Source organism: Hemitrygon akajei, chromosome 7 (assembly GCF_048418815.1).
Source record: "Hemitrygon akajei chromosome 7, sHemAka1.3, whole genome shotgun sequence".
NCBI classification, from domain to species: Eukaryota; Metazoa; Chordata; class Chondrichthyes; order Myliobatiformes; family Dasyatidae; genus Hemitrygon; species Hemitrygon akajei.
The window spans coordinates 4,936,135-4,954,407 of NC_133130.1; the positions used below are offsets into that span (position 1 = coordinate 4,936,135).

Here is an 18,273-nt window from a genome sequence, read left to right on the forward strand (position 1 = left end):
AGTGCTCCCCAGCACATACCTCCATCACCTGACCTGTCTCATTCCCTAACAGGAGATCCAACACTGCCCCTTCTCTAGTTGATACCTCTATGTATTGCTGCAAAAACTATCCTTCACTCATTTTACAAATTCCAAACCATCCATCCCTTTTACAGAATGGGCTTCCCAGTCTATGTGTGGAAAATTAAAATCTCCCACAATCACAACCCCATGCTTATTACAAATATCTGCTATCTCCTTGCAAATTTGCTCCTCTAATTCTCGCTCCCCATTAGGTGGTCTATAATACACCCCGATAAGTGTTACTACACCTTTCCCATTCCTCAATTCCATCCAAATAGTCTCCCTAGACAAGCCCTCTAATCTATCCTGCCCGAGCACCGCTGTAATATTTTCACTGACAAGCAATGCACCACCTCTTCCTCTTGTCCCATCAATTCTATCACACCGGAAGCAACGAAATCCAGGAATTTTTAGTTGCCAATCACACCCCTCCTACAACCATGTTTCACTAATAGCTACACATCATATTTCCAGGTATCAATCCATGCTCTAAGCTCATCCACCTTTCTTACAATGCTCCTAGCATTAAAATCAATGCATTTAAGAAATTCTCCACCTCTTCCTCTCTGTTTATCTCTAACAGTACAAAGAACTTTACTGTCTTCTTTTTCTTCCTTCTCACATACATCTGTTCCTACTGTTATGTACTCTGTAACTGGGTCACTTACCAGCAAAGATAGAGAGGTCCGTTGAAGTCTGATGGTACTATTTCTAACAGTATTTATTGATAAAAATACACAAAAATAGTATCAATGCAAACATACAGATAATATACGTCGTCAATACTAAATCTAAAAGCGCGGGTATAATAATAATCAATAAGGAATAGCTCTGTTGTTGTCTAGGGGATAATGTATTGTCCGATGGAAATATAAAAGTCACTTTAGTTCATTCAAGCTGCAGCTTTTTGGTTGGAGAGAAAGACGGGTTAAAACTTGCCCATTCCTTTTATGATGTCAATCCTTCGAGAGTCGTTGGGAGTTGATTTCCCCGTTGTTAGCTAAAAACCGTTCTTCCGTGGTAAAGGCCCACCGATTCCAGGGCAAATGGAAAAGGACACACGTGGCCTTCCCACCGGCTTTCGCTATTACGGGATCGCTAGCGTTTCTTCTGGTGCGTCTGAGGGGCTGTTCCCACAGACCCTCTTTTATCCTGACTCACAGGGTCTCAGATGTCAATCAGGTTGGGATGATGCAATCCCTCCACCAACCCCCCTTGGTTCATTGCCTGGGGGGGGGGGGGGCTTCGATGAATCGTACAGCATTCAATACACAATTCCGTCTCCAAAAGACAATGACCTGTTCCGTGGCTTTGTATCTCGGAGGCCCAGGAAACATTCCAACCATTGAGGAATCTGTGTGTCTCTCTCTCATTTCCTGGGTCTCCTGACTCGAATCAATAGTGATCCTGCGATTCTCAAAAAGGAGGGGGCCACGGGCGTAACACCCCCTTTCTTCAACACGTTTTTACCATCGGTAAAAATGGAGTAATACAGAGTCTTGCAGGATTTCCAAATCTAACACAATACAAAAGCTTTTCTTTTCACTACAGAGTAATACAGTTATACATTCAATTCAGTATCTAGATGGTTACCGATTACATTGTCACTTCCTTTAATATCTTAACATCTTGTACCCTACTAAAGTCTTGTAGCATCAGACTCCAATTTAATAACCACCTATTTTTAGGTCTTATTTTTCTTTAGCAAACAAAAACTAAAGAGTTGTGATCTTAGCTTACGGGTATACTACAAAAGTTCATGCAAATACTAATCTTTATGTTGCTTTCAAACTTAACAGGCAGGCTTCCATGGGGTTGTCTTTATTATTCACATGCTTTGTCGAAATCCCGTAAAACCGGCTTTTGCTATTTAAAAATGGTGTCCCCATTAACCCTCGCCTCTTTTCCGGTTAATTCCCACGTGGGGAGCTTGGGCCCCCTGGCGAAATAGGCTTTCGTCCGCTCCTTCCATAGGAGTTATTTTATCAACAATGTGTCCCAAACTTAGACCATCTTCTGAATTTCCACCCAATTCTTTAATTTTACGCAAGTTGTTAGTTTTCTCTTCAGGACCCTTCAGGCTATTAGTTTTCAGTTCGAACTCTTTGTTCAAACAGCATTTCAAATTCTGCCTTTTCACACCACACTCTGGAATAACAATAGCGTGTGGGGCCCCGTCACCTTCCAACTCAACTTGTAAGTGATTCGCAGGCTTTGTGGTACCACGCCATTGAAATGACTGGAGCCTGGTTGCTGCCTTTGATATCAATCCAGCCTTTAAATTTTCTTCATTCGATTTGGAAACTACATATTTCCCTTTTCCTTCAATAATAATATTCATCTCCCCACTTTTGATCTCCGCATTAACTTTTAACACACCTTCGAGCACAAACACCTGGGAACTCTCACTTCCCACTATTACCAAGGTTAACCCTTTCTTCCCTGAACCAAGTCTATCTGACCCACAAGGACTGCATTCCTTTTCAACTGAATCAAATACCTCAGACTTTTTCTGAGCTCCATTACTAGGTTCAGTACCACGTGCATCCACATCTTGGACACACTCAAATGGGACATCTGCCTCTTCCAGGCTTTCAATACCCGTACCCGGTCCAAATTCTAAATTCCCCTGATTCTCCCAGCTACTCTCTGGGCAACTCCCTTCCGGAGCAAACTCAACCCCGCGGGCTGAAACAACCTCATCTGCCAACCCAGCAGACTTCTTCAAGGTAAGGGCACCCTTTTCATCTAGGACTGCCCTCATTTCATTATCGGGAACACCTTTAGAATTTTCAACTTCTTCAAATAGTTCTGCCAAACCAGACAGATCATCCATGTCCAACCCTGGACCTTTTAACAGCTCTATCTGTTTCTCATCTTTATTTTCTGCCTCTAGAACTTTTCTCCTCACTAAGGGCAGGTCTACCTCCTCTCCCTTACTCTCTTTCACTTTACTACTCTTCGTTTTACCACCCTCTAAACCCTTGTGGTACAGAGTCGGTAAAAACGTCTTGGCCAAATCGATACTGGCCAGATTTAAACTGCTCTCTGCCTCAGCTGCCTTTCTCGACATGCTGCGAGTGACCACACATGCGGGATAGATCTTGGACTCTAGGGGCGGGGCCGCAATGCTCACCGGCCGGCTCGTCAGCATCATTGCTGACCAAACCTTACCACCGGCTAAATCGTTACCCAGAAGGATGTCCACATCAGTTCTCGGGAATTCTGATCGCACCCCCATTTCAACTGGTCCAGAGACTAGCTCGCAATTCATAATGATCTTATGCAAGGGCACCATTTCCGTCCCTTTTCCTATTCCTTTCACAGCTACCACTCCCGTCTTGCGACCAAAATCTAGTACCTTACTGCTAATCAATGACAGTTCAGCGCCCGTGTCTCTCCAGATCCGTACTGGAACTGGTGGGTCTCCCTCTCTCACAGACACGGTTCCGTTTGACATACAAGTCTCAGACCCTTCTCATACTCTGTCTACCCGGGGATTTCTTGTCGATTTACTGAGTACCACGGCACATCCGATAGGGACCGCTGCTTTCCCTCTTCCTGTCTCCTTCCTCAGAGCAAAGCACCTAGATGCAATATGTCCCCCCTTTCCACAATTAAAACAGGTCAAGCCCGGAAATCTCTGGCCGTCCTGCCTCTCCTCCCCAACCTTACCACTAGCTCCCGGCGGGACCTCTGCCTCAGCCGGCGGGCTTTCTCTATCGTTCCCACTGTCTCTCTGGGAACTTTTATTCAAGGAAAACTTTGTCTTGTGGGTTAGGGCATATTTATCTGCGAACCAAGCAAATTCGGAGATGGACTTATTCGGCTTCTCATTCAAATACATCCGGATATCCTCCGAAACACCACTTTTAAATTCCTCAATCAGAATTAACTCCCTGAGACGCCAAAAATCCTCTTCCACTATCTCTGCGGTGCACCAACGGTCCAAGAGCACACCCTTCTCATAGGCAAACTCGGTATACGTCTGATTCCACCCTTTCTTTAAATTTCTGAACTTTGGTCTATACGCTTCAGGTACTAATTCGTAACTCCGGAGAATGGCCGCTTTTACTTTGTCATAACTCTCCGCCTCTTCCTCCTCCATGGACAACGCCCTATAGGCTCGTTGTGCCTTCCCTTTTAACACACTTTGTAACAACACCACCCACTGCTCTTTGGGCCACTTCTGATTCACTGCCACCTTCTCAAAAAGCAAGAAATAACTATTAACATCCGTCTCCTCAAACGGTGGTACTAACCTCAACTCCTGACTAACATTAAACCGCTCCTCTCGGTCTGACCCCTGAACTCGTTGCTCTTGCCTCAACTTCTCCATCTCCAAGTCATGTTTCCTCTGTTTCTCTGCCTCCCTCTCCTTCTCGGCCCTTTCTTTCTCCTTCTCGGCTCTTTCCTTGTCTTTTTCAGCTGCTTCCAGCTGTTTTAACTGAATTTCATGCTCTCTTTGTTTCTCAGCTCTTTCCTGCTCCCGTTTCACCTCTAACTCCTTTAGCTGGAGCGCATGCTCCCTTTCTCTCTCGGCCCTTTCTTTCTCCTTCTCAGCTGCTTCCAGCTGCTTTAACTTAATTGCATGTTCCAACCTTAATTTCTCCAACTCTAACTGAGCTGTCCCACTAGCTGGTACCTTTTCAGGGATATTTTCCAATACCTCAGCTGCAAACACATTCTTCCCAATATAATACTGAGTTATTGCCCTTCGCACCTCCCGCTTTTTCATTGACAACCTCACCTCTGAGAGGTTTAACCCCTTCGCCATATTTATTAAGTATGATTTGGTGGCTGCCTCTAGCGCCTCCAGAGTCGGGTTTTCTATAAATTCACCCACGTCCATCTTTGCTGGTTTCCCGTCTGGCTACCCACGTAACCAGATCCAAGTTTGGACTTACAAGCCCGATTCACTGGCCTCCCAATTTGGTGTCAAATCCTGAGACGAGAACCCCAATTGTTACGTACCCCGTAACTGGGTCACTTACCAGCAAAGATAGAGAGGTCCGTTGAAATCTGATGGTACTATTTCTAACAGTATTTATTGATAAAAATACACAAAAATAATATCAATGCAAACATACAGATAATATACGTTGTCAATACTAAATCTAAAAGCGCAGGTATAATAATAATCAATAAGGAATAGCTCTATCGTTGTCTAGGGGATAATGTATTGTCCGATGGAAATATAAAAGTCACTTTAGTTCATTCAAGCTGCAGCTTTTTGGTTGGAGAGAAAGACGGGTTAAAACTTGCCCATTCCTTTTATGATGTCAATCCTTCGAGAGTCGTTGGGAGTTGATTTCCCCGTTGTTAGCTAAAAACCGTTCTTCCGTGGTAAAGGCCCACCGATTCCGGGGCAAATGGAAAAGGACGCACGTGGCCTTCCCACCGGCTTTCGCTATTACGGGATCGCTAGCGTTTCTTCTGGTGCGTCTGAGGGGCTGTTCCCACAGACCCTCTTTTATCCTGACTCACAGGGTCTCAGATGTCAATCAGGTTGGGATGATGCAATCCCTCCACCAACCCCCCTTGGTTCATTGCCTGGGGGGGGGGGGGCTTCGATGAATCGTACAGCATTCAATACACAATTCCGTCTCCAAAAGACAATGACCTGTTCCGTGGCTTTGTATCTCGGAGGCCCAGGAAACATTCCAACCATTGAGAAATCTGTGTGTCTCTCTCTCATTTCCTGGGTCTCCTGACTCGAATCAATAGTGATCCTGCGATTCTCAAAAAGGAGGGGGCCACGGGCGTAACACTACACTCTGGTTCCTCTCCCCCCTCGTATCTAGTTTAAATCCACTGGAGCCTCTGTAGCAAACCTAATTGCAAGAATATTTGTCCCTCTCCAGTTCAGATGTAAACCATCCCGCCATAACAGGTCCCACCTTCCCTGGAAAACTGCCCAATTATCTATAAATCTGAAGCCCTCCCTCCTGCACCATGTCTTCAGCCATGTGTTGATCTGCACTATCTTACTATTTCTAAACCCACCTGCACGTGGCACTGGTAGCAATCCTGAGATTGCTATCCTGGAGGTCCTGCCCTTTAACTTGGCACCTAGCTCCCTAAACTCAGCTTTCAGGACCTCCTCACTCTTCCTACCCAAGTCATTGGTCCCTACATGGACCACGACATCCGGCTGCTCACCCTCTCTCTTGAGAATACTGAGAACTCGATCCGAGATATTGCAGACCCTGGCACCAGGGAGGCAACAGACCATCCGGGATTCTCGATCTCTTCCACAGAACCTCCTATCTGTCCCCCTAACTATCGAATCCCCTATCTCAACTGCTCTCCTCTTTTCCCTCCTTCTTTTCTGAGCTAAGGGTCCAGTCTCGGTGCCAGAGATGCAACCACTGCAACTTGTCCCTGGTAGGTTGTCCCCACCAACAGTATCCAAAACAGTATACTTATTGTCGATGTGAATGGCCACAGGGGTGCTTTGCTCTTCCTGTCTATTCCCCTTCCCTCTCCTGACAGTCACCCAACTACCTGTCTCCTGACTCCTAGGGGTGACTATCTCCCTGAAACTCCTGTCTATTTCTGCCTCTGCCTCCCAAATGATTCAAAGTTCATCCAGCTCCAGCTCCAGTTCCCTAACACAGTTTGTCAGGAGCTGCAGCTGGATGCACCTTTTGCAGGTGTAGTCAACAGGAACAACCGTGCTTGCCCTGACTTTCCACATACTGCAAATGGAGCACTCAACTGCCCTAACTGCTGCCTCCATTACCTACTCCAAATCTAATTAGATTAATTAAAGGAGTTTACCTGGCTTTACCTCACCTGGAGTGAAGCTCGTACTCAGCCTCTGTTCGCTTTTTAAATTCCCCCGCTGATCTCAGAGTCCGACTTTCACACGCTTGTGCAAGTTGTACCCCGTTCAAACCTCGCCTCTGCCTGTTCTCACCGAAGCCTGATAGAGCCAAAGCTGAGCCACCCTGCCTCAGTTCACTCCGACAACGACCGCCACGCCGATGGCCGCTGTATATGGCGGTCTTTCTTTTAAACCTTTGGCATGCTACATCATGCGCCTGCGCAGTCTAGCCTCTTTGACCTGATCAGTTAAAAAAAACAGCTTCTCTCTGAGCTTCTTTTACTTCTTCCCTCTCTGCCTCTTGTTTCAACTTAAATCAAAAAGGATTCCTGACACAGTATGTGGACTGGCCGATGAGAGAAGAGGCTATACTGGATCTAGTTCTGGGTAATGAACCTGGTCAGGTGACAGATCTCTTGGTGGGGGAGCATTTTGGTGAGAGTGACCACAACCCCCTTAGCTTCAGCACAGCTAAGGAAAGGGATAAAATCAGATGAAATGGTAAAGTGCTTAACTGGGGAAGGGATAACTTTGAAGGGATGAGGCAGGAACTAGCGAGAGTAAATTGGAAACAGATGTTCAAAGGGGAAAACACAGAAGTACTGTGGGAGAAGTTTAGGGACCTCTTGAGCTGGGTTCAGGATAGGTTTGTTCCACTGAGGCAAGGAAAAAATGGTAGGAAAAGGGAACCGTGGCTGACAAAACATGTGAGGCAATTCGTCAAGAGGAAAAAGGAAGCATATGTTAAATATAGGAAGTAGGAGGGGCTTATGAGAAATATAGGGTAGCCAGGAAGGAGTTTAAGAAAGGACTTAGGAGAGCTCGAAGGGGACATGAGAAGACCTTGGCATGTAGGATTAAGGAGAACCCCAAGGCGTTCTATGCATATGTGAAGAATAGTAGGATGACAAGAACAAAGGTGGGACCGCTAAAGGATAAAGAGGGCAACATGAGCCTGGAAGTGGAGGAGGTTGGGGAGATCCTAAATGAATACTTTGCTTCAGTATTTACAAGTGAAAAGGATCTTGATCAGGATGAGATCGAAGTAGAGCAGGCCTGTGTGCTGGATAATGTGGAGATTAAGGAAGAAGGGCTGAATCTTCTTAAAAACATTGATTGATAAATCCCCAGGGCCAGATATGATACACCCCAGGTTGTTGTGGGAATTGAGAGAAGAGATCGCAGGAGCGTTAGCTATGATCTTTGAATCCTCTTTGGCTGCAGGGGAAGTGCTGGAGGACTGGAGAATGGCAAAAGTAGTTCCCTTGTTTAAAAAAGGTAATAGGGAGAAACCTGGGAACTATAGACCGGTGAGTCTTACATTGGTGGTATGCAAACTACTGGAAAGGATTCTTAAGGATAGGATCTACGAGCATTTGGAGAAGTACAGTCTACTCATGGTTAGTCAACACAGCTTTGTGAAGGGAAGATCGTGCCTCACGAGCCTGATTGAGTTTTTTGAAGAGGTAATAAAAGAAATTGATGAGGGTAGGGCAGTGGATGTGGTCTACATGAACTTTAGCAAAGCATTTGACAAGGCCTCTCATGAGAGACTCATTCAGAAAGTCATGAGGCATGGGATAAGTGGAACCTTGGCTGTTTGGATAAAAAATTGGCTTAAAGGAAGAAAGCAGAGGGTAGTTGTGGAAGGAAAGTATTCTGCCTGGAGGTCGGTGATTAGTGGAGTGCCGCAGGGATCTGTCCTGGGACCCCTGCTATTTGTGATTTTTATAAATGATCTGCATGTAGAGGCGGAAGGATGGGTGAGTAAGTTTGCGGATGACACGAAGATTGGAGGAGTTGTGGATGGAGCTGTAGGTTGTCAAAGGTTACAAGAGGATATAGACAGGCTGCAGAGTTGGGCAGAAAAATGGCAGATGGAATTCAATCTGGACAAGTGTGAGGTGATGCATTTTGGAAGGACAAACCAGAAGACTGAGTATAGGATTAATGGTCAGTTACTTAAGAGTGTGGATGAACAAAGGGACCTTGGGGTTCAAATCCATACATCCCTTAAGGTAGCTGCACAGGTTGATAGGGTAGTTAAGAAGGCCTATGGGATGCTGGGCTTCATTAACAGGGAGATTGAGTTCAAGAGTAGAGAGGTCATGTTGCAAATCTACAAATCTCTGGTGAGACCGCACTTAGAGTATTGTGTTCGATGCTGGTCACCTCATTATAGGAAGGATGTGGAAGCTATGGAGAGGGTGCAGAGGAGATTTACCAAGATGTTGCCTGGATTGGATACAAGTCATATGAAGCAAGGTTAGCAGAACTGGGACTTTTCTCTTTGGCGTCTAGAAGAATGAGAGGAGACTCGATAGAGGTCTACAAGATTAGTAGAGACATAGATAGGGTGGATAGTCAGTACCTGTTTCCCAGGGCACCAATACCAAACACCAGAGGGCATATGTACAAAATTAAGGGAGGGAAGTTTAGGGGAGACATCAGGGGTAAGTTTTTTTACACAGAGGGTTGTGAGTACCTGGAATGACTTGCCAGGGATGGTGGTGGAGGCTAAAACATTGGGGTATTTAAGAGCCTCTTGGACAGGCACATGGATGAAAGAAAATTGGAGGGTTATGGGGTAGTGTGGGTTTAGTACTTTTTTTAATGGATTATATGGGTCGGCACAACATGGAGGGCTGAAGGGCCTGTACTGTGCCATAGTGTTCTATGGTTCTATGGTATAATCGGGGAGTAGAGGAACAGCCAGGTGATCAGATTTCCCGAAGTGTGGGTGTGGAATAGCACAGTAAGTGCTCTTGATGATGGCATGACAGTGGTCCAGTGTGATGGTTCCTCTGGTACTACAAGTGATTTGTTTGAAATAATAATTTAGAGACCTTTTCAAGCTGGCCTGGTTAAAATCCCCCAGAATAATGGGGAAACATCAGGATGTGCTGCTTCATGCCTGTTGATCATATCACTTAGCTTGTCTAGAGCCTGTTTGACATTGGCCTGAGGTGGAATGTACACCACTACCAAAAAGATCACTGAAATCTTAGCAGTAAGCAAAATAGATGAAACTTGATCACAAGGTGTGGCAGGTCTGGTGAACAGGACTGCGACAGCACCAACATGTTTGTACACAATAAGGGGTTGATCATGAAGCTCATTCCTCCTCTCCAGCTGTCATATCTTGGCAGTGTATTGTGAATCGGTCAATTTGAATCATTATGTCCAGAATTAAGGGGTTAAGCAAGATTCCGTGAAGCAAAAGACACAAGTGATCCTACTGTCCTTCTGATACAGCACCCTAGCTGTGAGATCATCAGTTTTATTTACCAGGGTCTGTAAGTTTGCTGGCAAGATGGTTGGTATTGGGAGTCAAAAGTTTTGTTTTCATAAACAAGCCTTTATCCCAGCTTGGCAACCTCTCTTCTGCCATCTAAAAGGGGAACCATCCCAGTGCCCGCAACCAGTTTTGTTGATTTTAAGTAGCAATAGATATTTTTAAATCACATTAAAATGAGGATACTAACAGTACAGATTTTAGATGTAGATGTGGTTTTCATCTGTAGCAGTTTGAGACAGGAGTATTCAATAGGAACATTTGATGGGAATAAAGGGAGCCTTTTCTGGTTGGCTGCTGGTGATTAGTGATGTGCCACAGTGGTCTGTGTTGGGACCGATTCTTTTTATGTTATATGTCAATGATTTGGATGATGTAATTGATGGCTTTGTTGCAAAGTTTGCATACAATATGAAGATACGTGGAGGGGCAGGTTGTTTTGAGGAAGCAGGGAGGCTACAGAAGGACTTAGACAGATTAGGAGAATGTGCAAAGAAATGACAGAAGGAATACAGTGTCAGGAAGTGTATGGACATGCACTTTGGTAGAAAAAATACAAGTGTAGACGATTTTCTAAATGGATAGAAAATTCAAAAATCTGAGGTGCAAAGGGACTTGGGAGTCTTCATGTATGATTCCCTGAAGATTAATTTGCAGGTTGAGTTGATGCTGAGGAAGGTTAATTCATTTCAAAAGGACTAGGATATAAAAGCAAGGATGTAATGTTGGGATTTTATAAAGCACTGGTAAAGCCTCACTTGGAGTATTGTGAGCAGTTTTGGGCCCCCTACCTAAGAAGGGATGTGCTGAAACTGGAGAGGGCTCAAGGGGGGTTCTTGAATATGATTCCGATTTGAAAGGCTTTCCATGTAAAGAGCATTTGATGGCTCTGGACATGTACTCACTAGAAATCAAAAGAATGAGGGGTGATCTCATTGAAATGGTGAAAGACCTTGATAGAGTGGATGTGGAGAGGATGTTTCCTATGGTGGGAGAGTATTAGCCATAAGACCATTAGATATAGGAGCAGAATTAGGCCATTTGGCCCATCGACTCTGCTCCACCATTTCATCAAAGCTGATCCAATTTTCCTCTCAGTCCCAATCTCCTGACCTCTCACCATATCCCTTCATGCTCTGACCAATCAAGAACCTATCAACCTCTGCCTTAAATATACACAAAGACTTGGCCTCCACAGCTGCCTGTGGCAACAAATTCTGCAGATTCACCACTCTCTGGCAAAAGAAATTCCTCAACTCTATTCTAAATGGATGTCCCTCTATTCTAAATGGATGTCCTTCTATTCTGAGGTTGTGTCATCTGGCCTTAGACTCTTAACTAGAGCTTTAAAAGCTGCAACATAATTTTCTGACTTTAAACTCAATGCCTCAATTAATAAAAGCAAGCATACCATATGCCTTCTTAACCCTCCGATCAACCTGTGTAGCCAATTTCATGGAGCTATAACCTTGGACCCTTAGATCTCTTTGCTCAGCAGCACTGTTAAGAGTCTTGCCCTCGACTGTGTACTACCTCAAGTAAATACATGTTCGGCACAGCATTTGGGCCAAAGGACATGTATTATGCTGTAGATTTTCTATATTTCTATGTTTCTATCTGTTTACATTTGTCCTGCCAAAATTTACTAACTAGGGACAGTTTATTTCATTTACATTTGACCTACCAGTGTTTACTAACTTGGGACAGTTTATTTCATTTACATTTGACCTACCTGGGTTTACTAACTTGGGACAGTTTATTTCATTACATTTGACCTACCAGAATTACTAACTTAGAAACATAAAACATAGAAACATAGAAAACCATAATGAATGTAGTGGATAGAGGGGAACAGGTAGGTGTCGTATACTTGGATTTCCAGAAGATGTTCGATAAGGTGCTGCACAGGAGACTTATGAATAAGATATGGATGCATGGAGTCGGAGCAAGTGTATTGGCCTTGGATAGTGGACTGGTTAACCGATAGAAGGCAGAGAGTTGGTATAAATGTGTGTTTCTCCAGTTGGCAGTCAGTGGTGAGTGGGGTGCCGCAGGGGTCGGTGCTGGGCCCGCAGCTGTTTACCATGTACATTGATGATTTGGAAGAGGGAACTGAGTGTAGCATAGCAAAATTTGCTGATGACACTAAACTGAGTAGAAAAGCAAATTGTACAGAGGATGTGGAGAGTCTGCTGCGGGATATAGATAGGTTAAGTGGGTGGGCCAAGGTCTGGCAGATGGAATACAACATGGAATATATGGAATACAACACTACCACTTCAGGATATTTACCTTCGTCCTACCAGGGTTTACTAAGTAGGGACAGTTTATTTCATTACATTTGACCTACCAGGGTTTACTAACTTGGGACAGCTTATTGAGTGAGGTGACACTTCATCTGTGAGCCTGTTAGGGTTACCTACTGTACCTGGTGCTCCCAGTGTGGCCTCCTGTATATTGGTGAGACCTGACATAGATTGGGAGACCACTTCACTGAGCATCTACACTCTGTCTATGGGATCTCCCAGTGGCCACCTATTTTAACACAACTTTCTAGTCCCATTCTGATATTTCCATCCATGGCCTCCTCTACTGTCAAGATGAAGCCACACTCAGGTTGGAGGAATAACACCTTATATACCGGCTGAGTAGCCTCCAACTTGATGGCATGAACATTGACTTCTCTAACTTCCGTTAATGCCCCTCCTCCCCTTCTTACCCCATCCCTGACATATTTATTTGTTTGATTTTTTTCCTCTCTCTCTCTGCCCATCACCCTGCCTGTTCTCCATCTCCCTCTGGTGCTCCCCTCCCCCTTTCTTTCTCCCGAGGCCTCCCGTCCCATGATCCTTTCCCTTCTCCAGCTCTGTATCACTTTCGCCAATCACCTTTCCAGCTCTTAGCTTCATCCCACTCCCTCCGGTCTTCTCCTATCATTTTGCATTTCCCCCTCCCCCCACTACTTTCAAATCCCTTAGTATCTTTCCTTTCAGTTAATCCTGACGAAGGGTCTCGGCCCGAAACGTCGACAGTGCTTCTTCCTATAGATGCTGCTTGGCCTGCTGTGTTCCACCAGCATTTTGTATGTGTTGTTTGAACTTCCAGCATCTGCAGATTTCCTCGTGTTTGCACCTTATATTCCATCTGGGTAGCCTTCAATCTGATGGTACGAACATCGATTTCTCCAACTTCCAGTCATGCCCCCCCCCACCCCATTCACCAATCCTATTCCCCTTTGTCTCCTTATCATCTTACCTGCCCATCACCTCCATCTGGACTCCACCACCTTTTCTTTCTTCCATGACCATTTGTCCTCTCCAATCAGATTCCCCCTTCTCCAGTCCTGTATCTCTTTCATCAATCAACATCCCAACTCTTTACTTTACTCCTCCTCAACCCCCCCCAGTTTCATCTATCACCTTGTGGTTCTCCCTACTCTCCCCTAACTTTCTTACTCTGACTCCTCATCTTTAGACTGTGGGAGAAAACTGGGACACCCAGAGGAAACCCACACATTGCATTGGGAGGACACACAGACTGCTTACAGTGGACACTGAGACTGAACGCTGAGCTATGATGCCCTGAGCTGTAATAGTATCATGCTAACTGTTCACTGCCGTGGTGTTACTCTGGAAGTGAGTGTAAGTGCTCCTGGACAATAGTTGCCCTTCTGGGTGTAATGCCATCTTGTTGTCCTTTGTGATAGAAGTGTAGATAGTCAGACTGGTGCCTCTGCGTGCTGTTGCTAAAGAATGTACAGTGATCCATGGTTGTACTTGTGTTCTAGATTTGCAGAGGTTCATATTATGGCTGAATCGCCCAGCCAAGTGCAGCTTCAGTACTCTCAGAGGAGGTGTTGGTATCAACAGGAGAGAGTGAGGGTAATGCTTGGTGGGTGGGGAGCAGGGGGAAGAAGGGGTGGTAGAGGTGGAGTATCATTCAGTTCCTCTCCATGTAACCAGGATTGTGGGAACAGTGGTTCAATTTATCGACTTGTACAGTGAAGGAAGTGTGACAAGTTCAGATCTGCTTCTTCATTCTGTTGTCTTTTCCAGGTGCTGAAGGACCTCGTGGACCTCCTGGACCACCTGGACCCCAAGGTAGTGCATACATCCTAAATCCACGGTCTCCCACCTTCCACCACTTCTATTCATTGATATGCCTGCTTCCACAGGGGTTTAGATATCAGGCCATGTTCTCCTTAAAAGCTCCACTTTCCATCATCAGAAACCCACTGGCTGTTGCTGACAAGAGTTATTGGACACACGGACCAACAACGTGCTAAAGACAGCTGGTGTCTTCTAGCATTTTGTGTGTGTTGCTCTAAGTTCTGTTGATTCAGGAATCATTCCCATCAACCAGCAAGTTGTGTCTGTCACATGACTATATCACATGATGAGAGTAAATTGAAAACAGATGTTCAAGGGTGAAAGCACAGAAGTAATGTAGAGGAGGTTTAGGGACCACTTGTTTAGGGATAGGTTTGTCCTACTGAGACAAGGAAAAAATGGTAGGAACAGGGAACTGTGGCTGATGAAACATGTGAGGCAACTCATCAAGAGGAAGAGGAAAGCTTATGTTAGATATAAGAAGTAGGAAGCAGGAGGGACTTATGAGAAATATAGGGTAGCCAGGAAGGAGTTTAAGAAAGGACTTAGGAAAGCTCGAAGGGGGCATGAGAAGGCCTTGGCATGTAGGATTAAGGAGAACCCCAAGGCGTTCTATGCGTATGTGAAGAACAGAAGGATGACAAGAATGAAAGGTGGGGCCGCTAAAGGATAAAGAAAGCAACATGTGTCCGGATGTGGAGGAGGTTGGGGAGGTCCTAAATGAATACTTTGTTTCAGTATTCACAAGTGAAAAGGATCTTGATCAGGGTGAGGTCGAAATAGAACAGGCCTGTGTGCTGGATAATGTGGAGATTAAGGAAGAAGAAGAGTTGTATCTTCTTAAAAACATCAAGATTGATAAGTCCCCAGGGCCGGATGTGATATACCCCAGGTTGCTGTGGGAAGTGAGAGAAGAGATCGCTGGAGCATTAGCTATGATCTTTGATTCCTCTTTGGCTGCAGGGGAGGTGCCGGTGGATTGGAAAATGGCAAATGTAGTTCCCTTGTTTAAAAACAGGTAATAGGGAGAATCCTGGGAACTACAGACCAGTGAGTCTTACGTCAATGGTCTGCAAACTATTGGAAAGGATTCTTAAGGATAGGATCTACAAGCATTTGGAGAAGTACAGTCTACTCAAGGATAGTCAACATGGCTTTATGAAGGGAAGGTTGTGTGTCACGAGTCTAATTGAGTTTTTTGAAGTGGTAATAAAAGAAATTGATGAGGGTAGGGTGGTAGATGTGGTCAACATGGATTTTAGCAGGGCATTTGACAAGGTCCCCCATGAGAGACTCATCCAGAAAGTCATGAGGCATGGGATCAGTGGAACCTTGGCTGTTTGGATAAAAAATTGACTTACAGGAGGAAAGCAGAGGGTAGAAGTGGAAGGAAAGTATGGTGGGCAGAAAAATGGCAGATGGAATTCAATCCGGATAAGTGTGAGGTGATGTATTTTGGAAGGACAAACCAGAAGGCTGAGTACTGGGTTAATGGTCAGTTACTTAACAATGTGGAGGAACAGAGGGACCTTGGAGTTCAAATCCATACATCCATCAAGGTCACTGCACAGGTTGATAGAATAGTTAAGAAGGCCTATGGGATGCTAGGCTTCATTTATAGGGGGATTGAGTTCAAGAGTAGAGAGGTCATGTTGCAACTCTACAAATCTCTGGTGATACCACACTTAGAGTATTGTGTTCAATTCTGGTCACCTCATCATAGGAAGGATGTGGAAGCTATGGAGAGGGTACAGAGGAGATTTACCAGGATGTTGCCTGGACTGGAAAACAAGTCTTATAAGGCAAGGTCAGCAGAGCTGGGACTTTTCACTTTGGAGCGTAGAAGGATGAGAGGGGACTTGATGGAGGTCTACAAGATTATGAGAGGCATAGATAGGGTGGATAGCCAGCACCTGTTTCCCAGGACACAAATAGCAAACACCAGAGGGCATATATACAAAGTTAAGGGAGGCATGTTTAGGGGAGACATCAGGGGTAATTTTTTTACACAGAGAGTTGTGGGTACCTGGAATGACTTGCCAGGGATGGTGGTGGAGGCTAAAACATTAGGGGTATTTCAGAGCCTCTTGGACAGGCACATAGATGAAAGAAAAATAGAGGGTTATGGGGTAGTGTGGGTTTAATACTTTATTTTTAAGGAATATATGGGTTGGCACAACATCAAGGGCCAAAGGGCCTGTACTGTGCTGCAGTATTCTAGTGTCTGGTACTTAAGAGAGCTTCAAGAGGGTTGCATTTGGTAAAAGAAACCAAGGCAGGACTCACAGTGTAAAATGATAGGGCCCTGGGGAATATTATAGAACAGAGTCCCAGAAGTATGAGTAGGTAGTTCCTGGAGAATACAGACATAGGTAGATAGTATGGTAAAGAAAACATTTGGCTGAGATATAGTGAAATATTTGACATGCATACAGAGAGATTCGGAGGTAGGTTGTTTACACAGAGGGGTGGGTATGTGGAATGCACTGCCAGAGGTGGTGAGGCTAATATATTAGGGACAGCGAAAAGACGCTTAGATAAGCATAGGATGTATTAAAATAGAGGTTAGATTGATCATGGAGTAGGTTTATATAGATGGGTACAACATTGTGGACCAAACTAGGTAAATGTGTCTGTAGTGTATGGATTGATTTCTTTTTCTTTCCCCTTAGCACTAATTATTGACTGATAACTTTGATTTGTTAGGCTCTCTGCAAAGTGAATATACACATTAACTTCACCTCCAAGTGTGTGTCTTTATTTATTTCATATTGAGTTGTACAGACACAACAAATTGGCGACAAGTACAAACCTGAATGTCTGCAAATATCACCAACTGCACTGACAGTTACGAGATGACAGAACCCAGAGGAAGGGAAAGAGACAGTGAGAGGAAAGAGTGAACCAATACAGAGAAGGCAGTCATAGATGCTAGCACAGGGATGCGTGAGTGACAGTGCACAGTACACAGTGAGAGATACACAACTAGCAAAACTAAAATGAAAGTAACGTGGTGATGGCCTTAGTCGGGAAAGATGACAAACTTGATAGTACTGTTGAGGACTGGGAATCATATGTCAAGAGGGTTGAACTCTATTGTAATGCTAACAACATGGATGAGGTAAGAAAGTCTCCACACTTATTCGCTTAATGGGTGTTAAAATGTAGTCTCTTATGCAATTTAGTAACTCTGGGAAAAGCCAGCAAGCAAGACGTTGAATGAAATTATTGAAATTTTACAAAATCTCTTGAGCCCAAGAAACTAGAAATAGCTGATAGATTTAGCTTTCACAAAAGGAACCAGTCAAAGGATGAAAGCAGTTCGAACTGCGCAAACTTTCCCAATACAGTGACTTTGAATAGAGACTTTCTGATGCTTTAAGGGGCAGGCTTGTATGTGGCATGGATAGTCAAGGCACTCAAAAGGGACTACAGTTACTATCAGAAAGAGGACCTAATCTTAGAATGGAAATTGACTATTGCAACATCAATGGAGACAGCAGCAACAGATATAACCATATGACAATTACAGCACGGAAACAGGCAATCTCAGCCCTTCTAGTCTGTGCCAAAAGCTTACTCTCACCTAGTCCCACTGGCCCACATTCAGCCCATAACACTCCATTCCTTTCCTGTCCATATACCTATCCAATTTTACTTTAAATGCCAATACCGAACCTGCATCTACCACTTCTACTGGAAGCTCATTCCACACAGCTACCACTCTCTTTACTGAGTAAAGAAATTCCCCCTTGTGTTACCCTTAAACTTTTGCCCCCTAACTCTCAAATCATGTCCTCTTGTTTGAATCTCCCCTACTCTCAATGGAAAAAGCCTATCCACATCAACTCTATTTAACCCCCTCATTATTTTAAATACCTCTATCGTCCCTCCTCAACCTTCTACGCTCCAAAGAATAAAGGCCTAACTTATTCAACCTTTCCCTGTAACTTAGGTGCTGAAACCCAGGTAACATT

The 18,273-nt window shown here is 44.5% G+C and overlaps 1 protein-coding gene across 1 annotated transcript in view; it reads left to right on the top strand.

Moving 5' to 3' along the window:
- The window catches only part of emilin1b (elastin microfibril interfacer 1b), a 93,558-nt gene that overhangs the window by 44,614 nt on the left and 30,671 nt on the right, over positions 1-18,273 (top strand). The window contains exon 6 of the mRNA XM_073050340.1: positions 14,243-14,287. Within this exon, the coding sequence (XP_072906441.1) occupies positions 14,243-14,287 (45 nt within the window). The remainder of the gene's footprint in view (positions 1-14,242; positions 14,288-18,273) is intronic.